The sequence below is a fragment of the Pipistrellus hanaki genome (assembly GCF_964339955.1).
Source record: "Pipistrellus hanaki genome assembly, chromosome: 6".
NCBI classification, from domain to species: Eukaryota; Metazoa; Chordata; class Mammalia; order Chiroptera; family Vespertilionidae; genus Pipistrellus; species Pipistrellus hanaki.
In genome coordinates, this window is record NC_140508.1 from 23,866,975 (window position 1) to 23,888,462 (window position 21,488).

The 21,488-nt window shown below is 40.7% G+C and overlaps 1 protein-coding gene across 1 annotated transcript in view; it reads right to left on the bottom strand.

Moving 5' to 3' along the window:
• Window positions 1-21,488, bottom strand: part of SPTLC3 (serine palmitoyltransferase long chain base subunit 3) — a 124,574-nt gene that overhangs the window by 19,215 nt on the left and 83,871 nt on the right. Inside the window, exons 8-9 of the mRNA XM_084889031.1 lie at window positions 17,701-17,920; window positions 9,876-10,002 (exon numbers count right to left, since the gene is read on the bottom strand). Coding sequence (XP_084745157.1) covers window positions 9,876-10,002; window positions 17,701-17,920 — 347 coding nt within the window. The remainder of the gene's footprint in view (window positions 1-9,875; window positions 10,003-17,700; window positions 17,921-21,488) is intronic.

Below are 21,488 nucleotides of genomic sequence, written 5' to 3' on the forward strand. Positions count from 1 at the left end.
GAATTTAATCTTGACACAGAGTAACTGATTTTTTCTCTGCTAGGGCTCTCAGTTCAGTCTTCTCTTGTGACTGGTTACCTTGGCAAGTCAAGTGCTGGGTGCCGAGGTGATGAACATCAGAGGTTCTATCCTTGTTCAAGCCTGTTAGCCTTCTTTTAGTTCATGGACCCAAAATTTTGAACCAAAGTGTGGCTGAACAGGAAAGTTAGGGTGACTCAAAATAAACCCATCCAATTCAAAGAACTAGCCTATATGTCTGTGTTTTTAAATTGCATGTTTTAAAGTGCAATTTACAATTTTCTGATAATGATGCAATTTATAATTTTCTGTCTCATGACACCCCCTCTTCCAAAAATATGTCCTGAATGTCTGAGAGTGTGTTACTATTTCCAAAATATACATTCTCTCCTGTTTTGGCCTGACTTCCAGAACTGTTCCAACTTTATGTTATTTTAATTTCTTCTGGGGCAGCATTATGCCCAGGGTTCATTTTCTCCCTTCAAATAGTACACAGCATTGGGGAATTTAGCAACATAATGATAATGATCTCAATCCCTGCCATGGCCTGAGACTAGGTTTTGTGAAAAAGAAGCAGAAGTGGCTGTAGTAAAAGCCAGACAAGAAGCCCTGAGAGTCCCTATAAAAGGGAAAGAGATTCATTATCAGTCGTTTGGACTTTGTTTTTCTTTTGTCTTTAGCTACTTTTATTCCATTCCAGGTCAAGAGTTTATTTACTAAGTCAATAAAGAAACATTGAGAAACTGTCTAAAATATACAATGCCTTCCTACAGTATACAGCCATCTGATAGTCGGGGGAAAGAATGTGCTGGACTGAGGTTAAGTATTGAAGCAAAATCTGGCTAGCTATTCACTGAACCCATTTCCTTGGCCAAGACAGACAGTTAGCTTCATTTCCTAGGCTTCTTTGTGGTTAGGCAAGGACATGTGACTGAGTTATGGCCAATAGAATGTGGACAGAAATAAAATGTGCCTTTCTAGATATGGCTCCTAAAAACACCACACACATGACCCTCTAGTCTCCAAATGTTGATGGCAATCTTGGAAGTCATATATTTAAGCTGGAGGAGCCACAAGAGGGAAGGAGGCTGGGTCCCTGGAAGAGAAAGCTGCTCAACAGGAACACCCATTTTGCATTTGGTATGAGCAAAAACTAAATTTCTATTATGTTATGCCATTGATATGATGGGGTTTGTCTGTTAGAGTAATTCACTGATTTACCTTAAGTAATATCGCCTTATAAAGAAAGGTACCATATAATGTTCAAGGAGTCAAAATCTTCATCAACTATATGGTGTAAAGGAAAACTCTACATTTTTTTGGTGTGAGTTTTAGTTTCTCAACCTCTTATTACTTGTCGCCAAGTAATGTCATGAAAACATGAAGTTTCTTAATTGAAGTAAATCCTAAGTGCAAATCATCATTAGCATGGAGAAGAGGATGGAAGGCAGACCCCCCAGAATACTCTGTGGAAAATGTAATTTTTGTATACTTAAGAATGAAGCTACTGTCTTCTATTTTAGAAATGCACTTCAACTTGGCCACAGAAGATTAGCTGGTTGCCCAGTATTTGCTGATTACTGTGTATAAGAGAAGTCAAATGCACCTTTGAGCTTTAGATGGTGTCTCCATAGGAAACTGAAGTGAAGGATTTGGCTAACAGCTTGGGTCAGAAAGGAAAAACTCCATTTTTGCTTCTGCTATTTGAGCATCATTGGCTTGAATTATCTCTTTACTCACCTCTATATTAGATGGTATCTAAACAAAGCTACCAAAAGAATGTCAGTTATCAAAAGAATAGAAAAGGAACTTTAGATTTTGGCCTATGCATGCATCCACTGAGGAAGTGATTATAACTCAAGTATTTAAAACAAAATAATTCTATAGGTAAATGCTAAAAAATGATACTTTTAATTGTAGATAATAATTAGATTCTAAGTTTTACCCAGTAATCTGCTTCAAACACCAAATATGGTCACTCAATATTCATTCATTCACATATCTGATTCTTAAGGCACAATTAACTAATCACTATCTATTTGAAGGACCAGAGTAGGATGTGTTGACTATCATTATAAAAGCGATAGATTGCATGAGACTGAGAAGGCAAGGTTTATGATCTGACTGTAGCCATTGAGATAGGGCTTAGAAGGCTGAACAGGGGCTCAAAAAATAAACAATAGGTATAGTGGGTCCTGGAGAGAGATAGGGCCTTCCAGACAGAGAAACCCCACGAGGCTACATACTAGAGGTATCAATGCCTGCTGAGTAGTTTGTGGGATATGACCAAAGCTTATACTGAATAGGTCTTTCACTCAGCTAACAGGTACTGCTTGAGGTTGAGGACAGTGTTTCTGCCCTCATGGCATTTGCTTTCTCCTGGGGAGGCAGACAGTAACTGAGGAGACAGGTACATAATTTCAGGCAGTGCTAAAGTGCTATGAAGAATACATGGTTGACATAAGGGAGCAGATTGAGTAACCCACAAAGAAGATGGGGATATTTTACAAAGTGTGGTTAGGGAAGGTCCTGCTGGGTTGGTCACAGGAGCTAGGAGGACCACTCCAGCATGAACCCCCATTCCAAGATGTTCTGAGTCCATATATCATTTGGGCCCCACGTTTCACTCCGGGCCTGTTCTGAGAGATAAGCTCCAATATCAGCAGCAAGGAAGGTCTTGTGGTGGCCAAGGGGTCAGATATGAGGGGGGATGACACCACTGGAAAATCAGAGAAGGCTGCATTGTTTTTTGCTTTTTTGTTTCTATTTTGTAAAAAAAATATCTCTTTCTTTGTGGGGCTAAGAAAAACTTTATCTGTGATAATTTTTTATTTATCTGTGCTTTTGAACCGGATCTGGACTCTTTCAACTAACAGAACACATGCCCTTTCTCCATTGCTAGTTCCTTTTTGTATAAAACTGCAGCCATCTTTTAGCTCCTCAGATTTCCCAGTTAACAGAATCAGGGATTTTGCAATGAAAGAAGGAAATATTCCATTTTAACTTTAGAATAGTCAGTTTCACCATACAATAGTGACACCATAATGTTGATTTAAAGGATATCTCTTCCCCAGTTCAGGAATATAGTCTTCCTCCCAGAGCCAGATATTCAGAGGGAAAGGTAATCCCATTAATCGAGCCTTCATTCCCTGGACCTGCCAAAGGCAGCATGTGATATGCAAACAGATTCCTAGGGCCGAGGTAACACCTTCTTCACAGACAGAATGTTCTGAACACTTCCCAAGTCAAGCAAGAAATTAAAACCCCAGAAAGATTTACTGTGAGGAAGTCCCCTGTTGGGGAGTGTGTCTATTTAATACTTCTCCTCAGATGCTGGGGCGGTCACATTTTTAGTTTTCTAAAGGCAAAGGAAGCTCTGCTTGAGGAAGGATCACTTGTGTTGGCACATGGAAGCAGGTACTTATTTTCAGCCTCAGTTTCCTCATCCTTCTCTTACTGACCTTCTTTCTAGAGTTCACCAAAAGCTGGGTGTCCACACTCTTGACAGGCTTAGTAAGCTTTTTCTTCAGATTGAAAGCGGGGAATTGAGGTAATTATGTGGATAAAAATCTAAGTTTGATTGATAGTGTCTAAGATGCTTAAGGAATATGAAACTGCAAGTGTAACAAGAGTAGCGGCATCAGGTGAGCAGATCACCTTTTCTTAGAAAAGTGCCAATATCATTTCAACACTGTGTTATCAAATTGTACCATTATAGCTGGAGAGTGAGTAGCCAACGGGAGGGTGATAATTATAGTGTAAATTAAGCAGACTCCAGTACATATTGGAAGAAAAGACATTCTTTCTCAGTTATAAAGTTGTCATAATTGAATGTAACTTAACTTGTCATAATTTAAACTTAACAGTGCTGTCCATTGAGGACCTCCTTTCTCACCCACTGGATTCCTCTTATTGAAGATGTACTGATAAGTAATTTAACTCAATGGATAGTACTCTGTCCAAACCAAGAGACATGAATTATTACAGAAATGGTATATATCTACCAGATGCCTACTATCAAATCAAATAATATAACCCTTGTTGTGACCATGAACTCTTAATAGCTTCAAATACTTCAAAAAGTTACATGAAGGCACAGGGTGAAAGGGGGTGGGGGCTGTTATGAGGCATATATTCTTTCTGAGGGCAAAAAGCTCTTGGCTATTCCTGATACCTGAGCTGTCACAGGCATGGGAGGAACAGGTAAGGTGGTTGCAGCAAATAAGTGAACAGTGTTGAGGAAACAGAGGGGTTTAAATAAGTAGATTAAAATGTGTTTCATGCTTTTTTTTCTGGGTTTTCTATTATTTTTGACTGTTCTTCTTCCTCCTATCCTTCTAGGTCATCTATCCATGTCTGCATTTGTCAAAATTCCATCCTCTGTTCACTCTACTTCCCTGCTGCACAATACCCTCACCTGTTTCCTTCCTTTGCATCCAGGGTGGGGAATCTTTCTTCTGCCAAGAGCCATTTGGGTATTTATAACCTCATACATGGGTCATACAAAAGTATCAACTTAAAAATTATCCTGCTATATTTGGTCAAACATTTAATTAACTCACCCCTAATGCCTTGGCAGGGCAAGGCCAAATGATTTCAAGGCCTTATACAGCCTGCAGGCCAGACATTCCCAACCCCTGCTTTACATAGAAAATTGCTTCCAAAACTTGAGCCCATATCAGAGTCACCTGCAGAGAAGGTGAAAACGGATTGCTGCCCTGCCCTTAGAGCTTCTGATTCAGGAATGCCTGCTGCAGTTCTCCTAAGTTCCCAGGCGATGCTGCTGCTGCTGGTCCAGAGAACACACTTTGAGAACCATTGCTATACAAAAGTATTTGGACATTTTCTCTCTTCTACAATATTATGTAGTCCCATCACTTCAGATGATTGGGAACACATAAGTAACTTTTTCTGACATCCATAGCATTTAATTAGCATGCAAATGTCAGGAGCAAAACTAGACATGAACATAGGCAAGAAGTCCAAAGAATAGCTGATCTTGGTGAGGAAGTCCAGTTGCTGATATGGCCAATATTAAGTGCCTAGAGATCCTGCTGCAGTCTTTTGATGAAAAGATTGTCCTAACAGATATTTTATTAGCACCCAATCATGGCAATGCACAATTGGAGCTAAGAATATTTCCTTTTAACTCAACTTGAAAATATGTACTGAAGGCCTACTATGTGTCAAGCACTGTGTTAATCCCTGGTGATATGATGATGGTTTCTAGCAATGAGAAATATACAATCCATTGGTGCCTGATGGAGGGACAGGATGACTGATTATGAGGTCATTATATGGCAGTGGTTATCAAAGTGGTGGTTCCTGACCCACAAGATCAGCACCACCTGGAAGCTTATGAGAGTTGCGACAAGAATTTCTGAATCAGAGGCTATTGGGGCAGGGTGAGCATTTCACCATCCCTCCAGATGGCTTGGACACATGCTCAAGTTTGAGAACCATGCTTCTACATAAAGAAAATAAAAAGAGGTGCATAGTTGTGCAAAGGAAATGTAAAGAGAACAAAAGAGGACATTCTGGCAAATGCAGAAAGGGAAGGGGCCTAATCCCCACCACCACCACCAAAAAAAAAGGGGGGGGGAGACAGACAGAACATTAAAAGAAAAGAAAATTTCCACAATGAAGAGAAGACTGTTTTCAAATAAAGAGAACTAGGCAGAGGGGTCCATCAAATCTGGTTGGAGAAGTGCCAGTTGGGTAGGTGGGCCAAGAGAATATTTGTGGAATCAGGCCTGGGAGTGGGCAGAAGACAGGTGAGGGTGCTGAACACTGAGCAGGGAGAAGGGGAGAGAGGGCAGAACAGGCCATATTTTCAAGCTTTACATCCAGCAATGGAAGAAATGCAACTCAGTGGCTGTTTGAAGAGGGAGAAGGAATATGGGAAGATTCTTTAGAAGGAAATGAATAAGTTCATGGTTGAGAAGAGGGCCCAGTGATTTTAGAAGGTGTAAAGGGAGAGAATCAAATACAGGGATGTGAAGGAGATAAGGGCAGTTTATTTGCTGAGTTAAGAGGCAAATACAGAATGATTCTAGCTTTCAACAAATATTTGAGTACCTGCAATGGCACTGTTCTAAGTATAATGAATAAAATAGACAAATGCCTTTATTCCTGAAGTTTACATCCTAGTGGGGGAAAACACTGGTGTAGATAAAGAAAATGAATGAGCTGCAATCTTTCTCGACCTCTTTAAAAGTAATGCCAAGCATTGAAGGTGCCCCATCACTGTGGCCCCAACTCAGTGGCCACAGCTTATGTAGAACTGATTCCAAACTCCCACTCCTCTGAGGTGAACATCCCCACGATCCTGTTTAGCATAGATACTGGCACTAAAACCGAGTAAGCTGGTGAGATGGAAGTTGAGTCACATCATATTTATGAAGTTGAGCACAGACTTTGACACTCAGAGGAACACCGAATTAATTCAAGACACATTTCTAGCTCTCAAAAGGGTTGTAGCATTGGTTTGGCTGGTGGACCACCCAACATCCATTAGGATGGAGAAACCAGATCTTCACTTTGGGCTCCTTGTGCTGCAGGGAGTGACAGGCCAGGAGATGAATCGAGTCTCCGTGCATGTGGGACGCACGCGAGCGACAGGCCCACAGGCCCGCAGCCCCCCAGCCTGTGTGCATTAACTCCACCAGCAGCCAGGCTGCAGGGCGGAGGTGGCTGTTTGTGCATAAACACTGTCATTTCACTGGGACTTCTATTTCATCTTTGAACCTTGGCTTCAAAGGAATACTGACCTTATTCCTGTAGCTCGCCTTTCTTTGAAGCGCATGGCTTTGCATTGCAGATTAAAGTGAAGACATTCATCAAGGAAGAGATCTGGCCAACGCTCCCCCAAACTCCACCCGAAACAAAGCCTTGAAAGGCTCCAATCACAGGAGCAGGGGAGTGGGCTGGGGATGAAGGCTTGGAGCCAGGCCCTCTTTCTTAGATCCTGTCCTGTAAGGCAGTTCCGGTGTGACATAGGACTTCCCTTTGAGCGTTGGGTGACTTTACCCTGAGAGTCTGTCTGTCTCAGCAGAAAGGGGCGAGTTAAACGCACTATCCCCAACCTGTCCTGCTCATTTTATTTAAAGCAGGCATTGTCGTAAATGAGGCCAACATGATCATTCAGCTGCGCCTTTGAATTCTTCAAAAGACGTGTCAGGGAGAACCAGCTGAAACTCGGCTGATGACTGTCAATTTTCTTTCCTATTACTTTCCTTTGTTCATTTTTTTTGAAAAGAAGCTGTCCTCTCTTTCTCCCCGGTTCTCCTGTCTCAGTTCTAAGAAAATTAGCAATTCACACAAGTCTCTGTTACTTATTTCTCTCTTGTGAGAGGAGTGAGGTGAGGAACTTGAACTGAGAGGTTAAAAGTAATAACCAAATAATTATAATTTTAAGGCAAAGAGAGAGAAAAAACAAACAAACAAACAAACAAACAAAAAACATAAAAAGAAAACAAGGGAACTATCTCCCACTGCAAACGAGTAAAAACTGCTGATAGACAACTATCAAAGGAGAAATCGTTATGTCTTTAATGTAATTTTTCTGCAGATCTTCAACTATGATTAGCTACACACAGCTAGCTCTGTTCGGGATGAAGGGGTAAAGCAATCCAGAGGAAAGAAGAAAATGACTGTCAAGTTGGGTACATGACAACATACACACAAAAGGCTTAAGAAATATGCAAATTTTGAGAATAATTTTTTTCTAGTTATTCACCTGTAAAATAAGACAAAGGATAATTCTGTTCATTGTAAGACAATTCACTTAACTTACTCGTCAGCATAAATCTCAAATCATTGTTTTCCATGAAGAAGTGGGTGAAGTTCAAGATCATTAAGTGTCATATGAGAAACCAGTGGTGCCAGGGCAGTTTTGTACCCATCGTTTGAACTCATGTGGGAATGGAGGAGCTGTACTTCTAGCTTCAGTTTTAAAAGACTGAAATATGTCTGCGTATCCATGTCATATCCAAATCCCTTAATATACTACGCTCCCCAAATGTGAGTGGCCATGTGACTAGTTTGGGCCAGTGGACTGCAAGCAAAGTGATTAGTGTCACTTCCAGGCTGATGCTCTCTTTCTCTCCACCATGGTGCCCAAGGAGGCCATATGCTGAGATGGCCAAGCCTCAAGCTATCAGCAGAGTGAATCCCTGCCCTTATGGAGGCAAACTTTGCAGAGAATTGTCTGATTTGTAATATATGTGGTACAAACAAGAAATAAACTTTGGTTTTGTTAAACAACTGGGAATTTCAAGGCTTACTTGTTATGGCAGCATAACTTAGCCTGACTAATCCAGGACCCTTGAAATATGGTCTGAATTCTTGAACACCTCAAGAATAACAGCAAATAACATAGCGAGCAATTATATAATGCTTACTATATGATTGTTTTCAGACGTAATTTGAAGTATTTTACATATCTCACAAAAACCATAATGCATCAATAATATTTCCCTTATTTTACAGCCAAAGGAAATGAAGCATAGAGAAGTAACTTGCTCAGGGTTAAACAGAAAAGTTAAGTCATTTGCCTAAGGCCACACAGTGAGTAAGTAGTATTCTAGGTGTCAAAGCCAAGGAGTTGCTTATGCCCTTAACCATCACACCATGTGGCTTCCCTAGAATGGGTTTTCATTTCCTTTTTACTCAGACTGCTCAATAAGATATGGAGTAATAAAATCCAAAAGACAAGACTGGAAGGGATCCTAGAGCTCAATCAATAGCTGTCTTTTACAAGGGGGAGGAACAATATCACTTTGAGAGTCATTTTCCCGGTTTTGTGAAAAAAGTCTATCTTGGGAGTTTTCAAACTAGTGGCCTGGGGGATCACTAGGACTCAGTATAAAGGTCTCAGGGGCCACCAGTTTGGAGATTAGAACAGACCAATCCTGTTCTAATAGATTTTATATAGTAGGCTTCTAGGTAAAATTTGTATGTGGCTATTCTGCTGCTTTGATAAAATTGAAGAATGATGGAGTTCTGTAGGCTTCCACTGAAATAGTAGGCTTGTAATGCTGAACTAAATAATAGGACTGCACATCAGCTGGGAGGTGGGGTAGGAAACATAGATGTTTAGCTCAGTGGCCAGTTCTGGTCCCGTATAATTTGCTACTTCCATGAATGCATTTTCCAGATATCTGGCAGCAAGAAATGACTAATTCACCACTATTATTTGCACTATGATATGCAGTAAAGATCTATAAATTATATCTGAAAGGTAGAAAGAGATCTCTAAGAATTTTTGATGAAACAGTATTTCAAAAAGAAGATTAAGCTCATTTGGGTTGAGCAAAGTGACACACTTTGGCTATGGTGACCCAATTTCAAAGAAATAACTGGAAAGTTTTCATTGTGTGCTGGTTTGTCCATGACCAAATGTTGCATTTCCTTTCCCATGAAAGAAAGGCAGAAAGAAAGAACAAAAGGAAGATGGGTAGAAAGATTAAAGAAAAAAGAATATTAATTAACTAATAGCCCTCAGAAAGCACAGGCAAACACGTTTGTTTGTTAAAAATTATTTGCTTAATTTTAAACACAACTAATACACAATATTATCCAAATTTGCTGATCACTTTAAGAAGCAAATCAGAAAAGTTTTAATTGCTTTTAAAAAGTATTCCTTTTTTGTGCACTTATAGCCGTTCTAGTACATATGTGTACTATGTATAATGTGTATCAGATACTATTTATGTACACATGGCTTGACTTATAAATTGAGTTATATTAAGTCGAAGGTATATATTACAGGAGAGGAAAATTGATGATGCAAAAGGACACAAAGAGAGGTCTAGAAAGGATTTCATGGGAGCCATGCTCACCGCAGGCCCACTTACCTTGTGTGGTCCCATCCAGTCCCATGATGAATTTCATTGATCTGATGATTTGCTCTGCTATTGGGGGGCTCATGGAGGTAGCATAAACAGCACTGTGTGAGTGAACCCGTAAATAATCCACAAGGTCCTTTAATAAAGGAGGTAAATTCAAAAAGAAAACAAGTAAGTCTCAGGGTTGGTGATGAAAGTCACATCAACCCCATTCATCATAGCATGAGACATCTGATTCTTGAATGTGTTCCGATTTTTAATAGGCATTACCAAACTTTTTTTTTATAGCTCTTCTTAGTTTCTCCCTCAAAACCTTAGAAGGTATACAATAAAGGCAACAACTTTGGAGTTAAGGTCTGTAAAGCTAAACCAGATGTGTAAGAGAAATGATTTCCCAAACATTTGTTGAATATTTAGTATGTCCAAGCACTGGCTTGGTATTCAGGAGTGTCTAAAGAATATAGGATGTGATCTTGCCATTGTGCATACTACATTACATTGTGCCTATAGAAAAGTAATGGTAGGAAAAGTAACAAGAAATAAACTAATATATGCAACAGAGCTATAGACTGCAGTGAAAAGAGAGGGAGTTATTGCTAGCTGGAGTAGGTAGGGAAAGTTCCAGCGAGAAGGTGAAATTACGTTTTGGAAAAAAAAAAAAAAAGACAAATATAGAACAAAAGAAAACTTGAATGGGGGATAGAGTGGCAGAAGGGAGAAGTGTGAAATTAAACCACAGTATAGATCAGAACCAGATAAACTCTGGTTATGCCTTGGGTGGTAGGAAATGACTGAAACTTCAGTGCAACACTATTTAGAGTGTTGACTCACTATAGAATGCTGATCCTCAGTGGGAGGAATGATTGACTCCTAAGGCCAAACCTAAGGTTCCAGGGAAGTCTGCTGAGAGCCTGAAGAAGCTCCTAACGTCATAAGAGGGCCACAGAGCTGGCATCTGGAGCTGGTTCAGTTTCAGCTGGGAAGACCATCTATCTTCCCACCTGTACTGGCTCCTTGCCTGGGACCTTCAGGGTGTTCTGCAGAAAAGCTAATGGGCTGATGACGGCTCTGTGTATTAGCAATGGGGTCTGTAAAGGATCAGCCACCTTCTCTTCTAAGATAACAAGACAGTTTAGAATCCCACTGAGATGTCTTATCAATTGTTCCCTCATGTAGGTGAACTGGGGGGAGCTGTGCTTTTGGCAGGCTCATCTCTTCAGAACCTCCCCTATATTGGCCACATCCATGTCCACCTCTGAACCTTGAAGTGTGCACCATCCTCCACTTTTCTGTCTCACTTGGGGTCTGGTGCCATGGTTGTTCACAAGCATTGTAAACATTCATAGCTCATCTTCAGGAAAGAGAGTGACCTGCCTTATAACTGAATATGGTAATATGATGCCTCTACCCAGCCCAGGGAAGGGGAACTGGTATCTCCATTCTGTCCTTCCTGCATCCTTCATATGTCCTTCATTCTAAGTCCCCTCTTCATACATCATTCTTCCCAAATTCCTCTCTCTCTTCTCCTCCATTTCACACTTTTTTTTTCATTCCTTTTTTGGTCTCTTTCTCCTTCCTTCTACTCTGAGTCTGACCTCTTCTTTTAATTTCAAATTCTTTACTTAATTTTTTTTAAATCTCGTTTTTTGTTTCCTCCCTCCTTCCTTCATTTTTTCCCCTCTTTTCTCTCCCTCCTTCTGCCCCTACCTTTTTGGTCTGGGCTATATTCTGGATGTGGGGGTCCAAGAAGAGAAGACAGGTATAAAAACTAGTTCTTGGCAGGTATTATCCACTTATCTTAAAATTAAATTTCGATTCTGTCTATTCTTTTGTTTAGTGAATCTCATAAAAACAGCTTGGTTGGCTTTCACCTTATTTGAAGAGTTATGTGCATGATGATGGCCTGACCTAAGGCACTGGCCACAGGCATTTGTGAAGTTCATTTTGGAGGATGGTGGCAAGGTTGAGAGAGAGAGAAAGAGAGAGAGAAAGAGAAGAGAGAGAGAGAGAGAGAACCATTTCCCAGAGCAGCTGCACCTGCTCTGTGCTCAGGGCTTATTTTTGAGCAGCAGCTGGGGTTTCCTTTCTCTGTTGAGAGCTGAGGCCACCCAGCAGGATGTCGGATGCTGATGCCGAGACCTTGGAGGGTGCAGGCGACAGGATGATGGGTGCTCCCAGGGACCTGAGTCAGGAAAGGTCTGTTTCAGGGAGATGGTCCAGTCTTGAAGGATGGGTAGATTTGGATATAGGCAGAAGAGGAGAAAATGGTAGGAAAAGTATGGGCATATGCTAAAACTAGGAATACAGATGGCATCTTATTCAGCAAACAATGGAGGAGTTGATTGGGAGTAGAGAGAGAAGCTAGTGCTTCCAAAAAAGGTGATGGGGGGTTGTCTCCTTGAGAGAAGATATGACCTTGGAGTTACAGCACAGGCTCTGATTGCTCAGGTTCAAGCCCTAGCTCTGGCACTTACTGATTTGTGACCAAATTACTAAACCCCTCTGTGCCTTCACTTCTTTCTCTGAAAAATGAGAAAATAGTTATGTTTACTTCAGAGTCATTATAAGAATTAAATTAGTTAATACACATATGGTGCTTAGAGTAGATCTGATACATAGTGAATACCTGATGCTGTTAGCAAGTATTAATAGATTGCCAATTTAGAGATTTTTAGAAATGGGAGCATGAGGTGGAAGGAGGGGACCAAAATATAAAAACTCCTTGGAGTCCTTTTATTCCAGCTCCCTTATTTTGCAGAGAGTAATGTTCAAGGGCTATGATATAATCATAGATGAAACTCATTGGCTGGCTGAGGTTCCATTTTACAAACTTTACATGTGTTAACGCATTTTAGCTTCATAAAAGCTCTATGAGATAGGTACTGTTTTCATCTCCATTTTACAGAATGGGATTGCTGAGTCTTAGAAAGGATCAGAAAAGAATTCAACCAAAGAGTGGTTGGATAGCAAGGTTTTAGACCGAAAGTGTCTGACTCTAGAGCTAACACCACACTGTACTACCTCTCCAGACTGGGGAGGAGGGACCAGGAGGGCACAGAGATCACCTTCACTTTCCCTTTTTCCTAGTCCACAGGGATATTCCCTCTTTTTTGGAGAGGATGTTATAATTCCTTATATATTCAAGTGTTTCTAGAGCCGAACATTAGATTGAACTGCATCAGTATCAAATGTTTCACATATATTAATCTTATTTCTCCAAAAAGACTAAAACCTCCTTGAGAGCAGGGAACAGAGTTATACACTTCTCTGAAAATCCATAGAGGTGGCTACTTAGCAGGGGTCTGGTAAATACTGATGGTCTAATGGAGAGCGTGGGCCTTTTAAGGATTGAGGAAGGAAGGTGAGGGTCCCTGAAGGATATACAGGGAAATTAAACAGCATCCTACAGAAACACACACACACACACACACACACACACACACACACACTCACACACACAAAACTATAGTGATACTCTCTTAGCCTTGGGGCACTACTGACAAAGATCAGACAAAGAAACAAAACAAAGGTGCCTTTGATCCCTCAAGGGCTCTTCTCAAAGTCCCCAACCCTCAATGTTTCTTAGAAAATCGAGAAATGTCATAAGATCAGATGCATTCTGTTAGAATAAATGCCTCCTCAATGCAATATCACATCATTTTAACATTAAGCCTATCTTGCCCATAATCTTCTTTCTCCGAGATGGAGTCCACTTTCTATCAGAGTCTGAGTGTATGGACAGGGGCTAATTTGCTTAGGTGGTTTAGAAAGTGAGGTTCTTTGAGTAACTTCTGCAAAGCATCAAGGAAAGCCTTGTTTTCTGTATTTCTTTTTTTTTTTAATTCCCTCCTAGCATTCCCCCATTGGGTGCCACGAGCCATGAATTAAGAGTTGGCTTTGGTCTTTTTTGCAAGGCGGGTCTGGGTTGTGTCTTCCTTCAGGGTGGGTTAGAGGTCTTCTTAGACCGAAGTTTCTATGTCCATTTGTACGTTCAAAACCCTGATTATTTTCTCTACCCATAGGCTTGGAGTTCAAGGACAAGGGTGGCTTTTCTGAGAAAATCAGACAGGAGACTCTTAGAATAAACATCTTGGTGTTCATTCCATGACCCCCATTTACTTCAAAGAGCTGTTAAATGCAGCCAGGGCTGAGCACACAGGGCAGAGCTGGCTTCTGCAAGGGGCCTGCCTTCGTCTGGCACACAGGCTTCTGGGGCTGATGCTCTCTCCATACGTGGCTGCCTGTTCCCACTGCCCTCCTCCAGAATTCCAGCCCTGCAACCTATCAATCATGAAGGCTACCTTTGCTTCATTCATTTGCAAGCCTCTGGTCAGTCTGCGGAGGCTATGAAAGATAGGGGTCAGCACCAGGCATGCAAGAGAACTCAAGATCACGCCTGAGAAAAACGTGAACTCCCCAAACTGGATTTGCAGTGTCAACCCATCTCCCCAGCAACTGGATCAATACAAATTAAAAAATAAGAAACCTAGCCCCATCATTACAGGCATTCTTTAAAAAAGCTGTTCAAGGTATGGAGCTCTGACAGGTGAAGACAATTACCTGACATTTCACCTCAAAAGTCTTAAAAGGACAGAATCCTCCAAGTTGAGTTGTTCACAGATCATCTAGAGCAGTTCCCAACTCAAAGTGAGCAAAATTGCAAAATCTTGCTGAACTTTAAGAGACCTTTTTTTCAGTAGTTTCTCTGAAGCGGGAGAGAAGGTTGAGACCAGGGCAGTGCACTCCAGGAAACAGAGATAAATTTGTAGCACACTTTGTGACAGGAAGACAGAAGCCAAGATAAGATCTCTACTCTCTGAGGTACCATCGTAGGAGCAAACCATTTCCACCCCCCTTGTTTCCAAATATTTTTTTCTTAAGTGAGGCATCTGGTTGCTAATGCACATAGTTCTCACCTTGACAAACTTTACCAAGATTTCTAGTCTCCTAGTAACTGTTATGAATATTCCTCTGTGACTAACCCTAACATTGGCATTCAATCTTTTTCTAGATTTTTAAATCCAAACAATTATTTTCAAATCACAAGATTTTACTAAGAACCATATGAACATAGTAAATTTGAAATTATCAAGGTTTCATACAAGTGTGACATCCTCATAAAAGTGAGTGTGAACACTTTTTATGGTTAATTTTGTTGTTTTTGTACCCATTGGTTTAGAATCCTGGATTATTTTGAAATACCCATCAAATTGAGACATATACTGAAAATTATCCATGAAAAGTTATATGGTGAAACTCTGAAAACTGTACTCTAATTATTTAAATAGATAAGTAGCAAGATTTTTTTTCTCAAGCAAAAGCATTAGTATTTGCTCATCTCTATGTCCTATTAGTAACTAATAATTAGTTAAAAAACATAGTTTAAAACAAATACCAAGTAAAAACTCGCTGCAAATTTATTAAAAGTCCAGAGGAATAAAAATTTCATTTAAATCGAAACTGTACATAATTTAAAATTAACATAACTTTAAAAAAGGTACAGAGCTGAAACCTGTTTGGCTCAGTGGATAGAGCGTCAGCCTGCCGACTGGAAGGTCCCAGGTTCGATTCCGGTCAAGGGCATGTACCTTGGTTGCAGGTACATCCCCAGTAGGGGGTGTGCAAGAGGCAGCTGATCGATGATTCTCTCATCAGTGTTTCTAACTCTCTATCCCTCTCTCTTCCTCTCTGTAAAAAATCAATAAAATATATTAAAAAAAAAAAAAAAAGGTACAGAGAAGCAGATATAAAAGTTCCTTTACCTCATTTGGTTGGAAGGAAACCATAATTTATCTGGGTTTATTCCAGTCTCACCAAAACCATCTCAGACAGGTGTGTACCTGATTGATTTTTAAATCATCAGACACTTTCTCAGGTGGCCTTCTATCTCCTGCTCACCCTTCAGGTCTTGAAAACTGGCCTTTGCTGATTGGGGCAGAAGAAGGTCTCTATGCATAGGCTGTAATGGATCTCGGCCAAACACTCCCTAATTCTTGCTGCCATCTAGTGGTCAATTCAGAGCCTGCAGGGCAACATGAAGGAGAAGAGAGAGGGAGGGGAAGAGGAGAAGGAACAGGAGGAAGAATGATGCAGTCTTCTGGACCTAAGTATGCACAGAATGAGTATTCTAAAAAGCAAGAAAGTGAACAGATAGGCATACATTTTCTGCGTACTGATTAAGTAAATGATAGTAGTTTTCACAATTGCTCAGTATGTACCCCCAAATGAAGAGAAGCTACATAGACAAGAGCAAATAAACCTTTAAAATAAGTCTACTGACTTCGGAATGGAAAGTGTGAAATAAAACTGTGAGCTGGTCCTTACTTCAGGATAATCCTAAGCATTTGTTTAACCTGATATCAGAGGAAGGAACTCTAAGGGGGGAAATGTGACATCTAACACATTTGACAATATTTCAAGGACACACTAAGCATCCGTTTATTCAGGTGCCTTTGGATCAAGGAAAAAAGAGTTAAGCATGGTTAAAATTTCTGTAGCTCAGAACTGCTGCTAAAGTAATCACAAAACCACAGGCTCACGAAGCCCTGGAGCCAGAGAAGGCAGTTAGGGTTTCCGAGACCCTCTGGTCCCACTGCTTCCACGCTCCAGGGAGGGAGCATTTCACCCTGCTCCAGATGTAGCCGAGTTTGCTAGGTTCCTGGGCACACCCTAGGTTTCTAGCATCACCCGGCTAATTCCCACAGGATGGAAAACAATGCTTTGAGCTTGGAAAGAAAGTAGTGCTTAGTGAAGGGGGAAGACCACTGAAAACGCTGAACATCTGAAGCATTTGTGCAGCTCATGGCAGGACTGCAATGAAATCAGTTGTTTTAAACCTCAGGGTTCAATGACCGCAGTTTCCAGCTGTCCTCCCTGTTTGTCTAATTGGTTTACCAGGAGTCTTTGTTCCTGCTGATTACAATGATCAAGGAACTAGGAATTTTAGATAAGCTGTTGATGTCACTTGTATGCATTGGTGTGGGGCCCGCTGTGCCCTCTTGGGCAGAGCCAACACCACTGCCATGCAGTCTCTTCGGCGCAGGCGTAGACCTATATGACAGAGCTATCAGGATTTGTATAAAACTCTAATAATAATGCAGCAGGCAACTGTCTCCTCTATCCCTCAACCTCAGGTTTGAATATCTCACTTTCTTTTTCTGCTTCCCTCTTCTTTCAAATTTCATTTAAACATTTACTGGTTTATAATGGCAACCCTCTTGATGACACTGGCACTAGAGTGAATGGAGTCTAATCACATCAGATCAGAATTTTTCAGGTATATAGATAATAGAAGATGACAAGATTTGATTACCACTTCTCCAAAACTGTGAGACATAGCTATTATACAGAGAAAACCCATAAAAAGCATGTTTCTGATCTTGCGACTGTTTTGATTAAAACCACTGTGGCACAGGGTTCTGAATATCTGACCTTTGCCCATGGTTGCTTGTATTTTCATGCCCCCAAACACACTACTTACAGTTTTATAGCACTCCCTTATCATTCCTGAGGTTGGGTATATAGAAACACAATCCCCCATCATTTGTCTGCAAAACAGACATTCATTCTAAGAATTCTTTCCTGCAGTTAACCATCCTCTGCTTAGCACTATCTTGGCCTGTGTACACAGATAGGGTGGCTGTTGTATTCTAATCTGATTACTCATCGCACGCTCCTCTGCACTGTCAGGGGGTGAGCTCCTTGACATTCTGGGTGCTTCTTGGCTGTGGAACTCCTGTCGTGATCAAGTGAGGTGTGGGGAACCCAGAGAAGCCCTCAGACAGCGTCCCCAAATTGTTCAAGGTTACAGGGACACAAGAAGTCCCTCTCTTACCTTCCTTCCAGCTATGTAACCTCCCGAGGCTCCAAAGCTTTTGGTGAATGTGCCCATAAGCACATCGACATCTTGAGGGTCCATTCCAAAGAATTCCGCTACTCCCCGGCCAGTCGGGCCCACAGACCCAATACTGTGAGCTTCATCAATGTAGAGGTAAGCCTTGTATTTCTTCTTTAGAGCCACGATCTGGGGCAGATTCACAATGGAACCTTCCATGCTAGGGCATAAGGAGAAATGCTCGTCACTCGTGTGTACCCTCCTGGTAAGCTCTGCCTCAGTTTCCCTTTCAGTATTTCTTAGTTAGCCCACCCTGATGCCAGTCGGGGATGACAGGGATGTGCCACTCCTTTCTTCTTAAGGGATATCTTGTTTGGCTGAGACAGCCTTCTCAATCTTATAAGGCTAATCTGGCAGAATTTTATATGAAAAAGTAATTGACATGCAGTGGGTTTAAGTGCTTTGAGTTGTTATAGCTAATTCCCAAGTCAACAAGCAGCTCACAGCATTGTTGATCAATTTATTTGTAAAGACTACTAGTTTAATTGGACTCACCAATATAGGTTTGGGGCATTTTGCTAGTTTAAATTAAATTGCTCTATGTGATCCATCCTTATCAATCTGCCACTGTCTATTTGGCCAGCTCTATCTGACCTAAACTCAGTGCTTGAACTGCCAAAGATTGAAAGAAGGAATAAAAACTCACAAAGTAACTTTATTTAGGGCACATAGTATTAATTAAAGCACAATAGAAAGGTCTTAGGATCTCTTCATACAGTCATCCCCACTTATCCTTGGGGCTACATTCTAAGACCCCAGTGGATGCTTGAAACTGAGGGTAATCTGAACCCAATATATAATATTTTTCCTATACACATATCTAGGATAAAGTTTAATTTATGAACTAGCACAGTAAGCCAAGCAGGCATAGCTCAGTGGTAGAGCATCAATCAACCTATGAACCAGGAGGTTATGGTTTGATTCCACATCAGGGCACAGGTTACTTGTTCTATCCCCAGTGTGGGGTGTGCAGGAGGCTGCCTATCAAATATTCTCTCATCATTGATGTTTCTATCTCTTTCTCTCCTTCTCCTTTCATCTCTGAAATAAAAATATATATTTTAAAAAACAAACAAATAAGCATAGTAAGAGAGTAGCAATAATAACGAATAATAAAATGGAACAATTATAACAATATGCTGAAATAACAGTTATGTGAATGTGGGCTCTCTCTTTGATAGCTGGTCCAAAGACTGAGATGACTACTACAGTAAGTGGCTGATAGTCGGAAAGTGTACACAAGTGTGGGATACTCAGGACAAAGGGCTAATTCACATCCTGTGTGGAATGGAGACATTTTATCATGCTACTCAGAATAGTGTGCAATTTAAAACATATGAATTGTTTATTCCTGGAATTTTCCATTAATATTTTTGGACTGTGGTTTACCACATGTAATTGAAATGGTAGAACCCAGAACTGAGGATGCCGGAGACTGTACTCACTGGAAGTCAGGGGTTCATTTGAGGCATCTGGTGGTGTCCCCTCTTTCTTTTCTTTTAGGGCCACGGTTCTCAATCTGCAGTGAGCATGAGAATCCCCTGAGTGGTTTATCAAAACACTGATCTCTGGGCCCATCCTCAGCGTTTCTAACTTAATAGGTCTGGAATGGGATGAGAATATGCGTTTCTACCAAGCTCCCAGAAGAGGCCCATATTGCTCACTGAGACAACACTTGAAGAACCACTGCTGTAGATAAACTGTTTTGTTTTAAGCCCTACGTGCTGAAGGCTTCATGGTATTGCAAATTGCAAAAACACTTCAAGTTCTCCAGCGATGGGAAAAATATGAAGTGAATACGTAAGTAAAATTGTAACTTATATTTACATGGCACCTCTGGAACTCGGGGATGTAAAAGACTTGAATCAGCGCTCAGAACACTGGGAAGCTGTGTCCCCACCACACACAGTTTGGACTGCACTGACAGAAGTTCTATGAAAACACACAGACTCGCACCCTCACCACACAAAGGGGTTTGTCAAACAATTCAAGCAACCCGTCAATTCTGTTCAAGAGCTAATCAACTGACGCAAACAGAGAGTTGAACTTTTCCTTTCTTCCTGATTAGTTTATTTATTAAAGTTAATACATTTTTTAAAAATAAACTTAAGTGTTAGGTCAATTCAATCAAAACAGTCCAGCTGGTTGTATGATTACCCAGGCCAATGGTGTTGGTTTGGAGGGAGTGTGTGTGTTTAAAGGACTTCATTTATTTATTTATTTATTTATTTTTTTTTTAGAGCAGTTTTAGGTTCACAGCAAAATTGAGTGGGAGATACAGAGATTTCTCATATACTCCACGGTGTACACTCACACGTAGGCATAACTTCCCCCATTGTTAACATCCCTCACCAGAGTGGTACATTTGTTTTAATTGATGGACCTACATTGACACATTATCACCCAAAGTCTATAGTTTACATTAGGGTTCACTCTTGGTGTTGTACATTCTATGGGTTTGAACAAATGTATATATAATGACATGTGTCACCATTATATCATACAGATTATTTTCACTGCTCTAGAAGTCCACTGTGCTCTGCCTATTTACCCCTTACCCAACCCCAAGCCATAGTAACCGCTAATCTTTTTATTGTCTCCATATTTTGTCTTTTCTTGAATGTCATATAGTTGGAATCATACACTATGTAATCTTTCTGGATTAGCTTCGTTCACTTAGTAATGCGCATTTAGTCTCTCCCCCTTCCCCCCAACACACACACACAGCTTTTCATGGCTTGATAGCTCATTTCTTTTTAAGACTGAGTAATATTTGATGTCTGGATGTACCAGAGTTTGTTTATCCCTTCACAGACTGAATGGCACTTTGGTTGCTTCCAAGTTTTGATCATTATGAATAAAGATGCTATAAAAATTTATGTGCAGGGTTTTGTGTAGACACACATTTACAACTCTTTGGGGTAAATGCAAAGGAGCATGATTTTTGGGTTGTAGATCAGAGTATGTTTAGTTTTGTAGGAAATTACCAAGCTGTCTCCCAAAGTAGCTGCACATTTTGCAGTACCACCAGCAATGAACAAGAGTTCCTGTTGTGACACATCCTTGTCTGCATTTCATGCTGTTAATGCTCCAGATTCTGGCTATTCTAATAGGTGTGTAGGTATCTCATTGTTGTTTCAGTTTGCAATTCTCTGATGACATATGTGGAGCATCTTTTCATACTTGTATTTGTATATGTATATCTTCTTTTGTGAGGTGTTTGTTGGCTCATTTTTAATCAAGTTGTTGAACTTTGAGTTTGTTTATATTTTAGATAACAGTCCTTCATCAGCTATATCTTTTGCAGCTATCTCTCCAGTCTGTGGCTTGTATTTTAATTCTCCTGACACTGTCTTTTGCAAAGCTGAGGTTCTTAACCTGTTAACCGAGCGGGACCTATAAATACATCAAACATAAACACTATCGGGAATGGGTAGGACATATGAATACGTCCTTGAAATATATGTTGCGCCCTGAGAGGGACAGTATATATTTTTTGTAATCTTTTTTTAAAAAAAATATATTTTATTGATTTTCTTACAGAGATGAAGGGAGAGAGATAGAGAGCTAGAAACATCGATGAGAGAGAAACATCGACCAGCTGCCTCTTGCACACCCCCTACATGAGATGTGCCCGCAACCAATGTACATGCCCTTGGCCGAAATCGAACCTGGGACCTTTCAGTTCGCAGACCGACGCTCTACCACTGAGCCAAACCGGCTTCGGC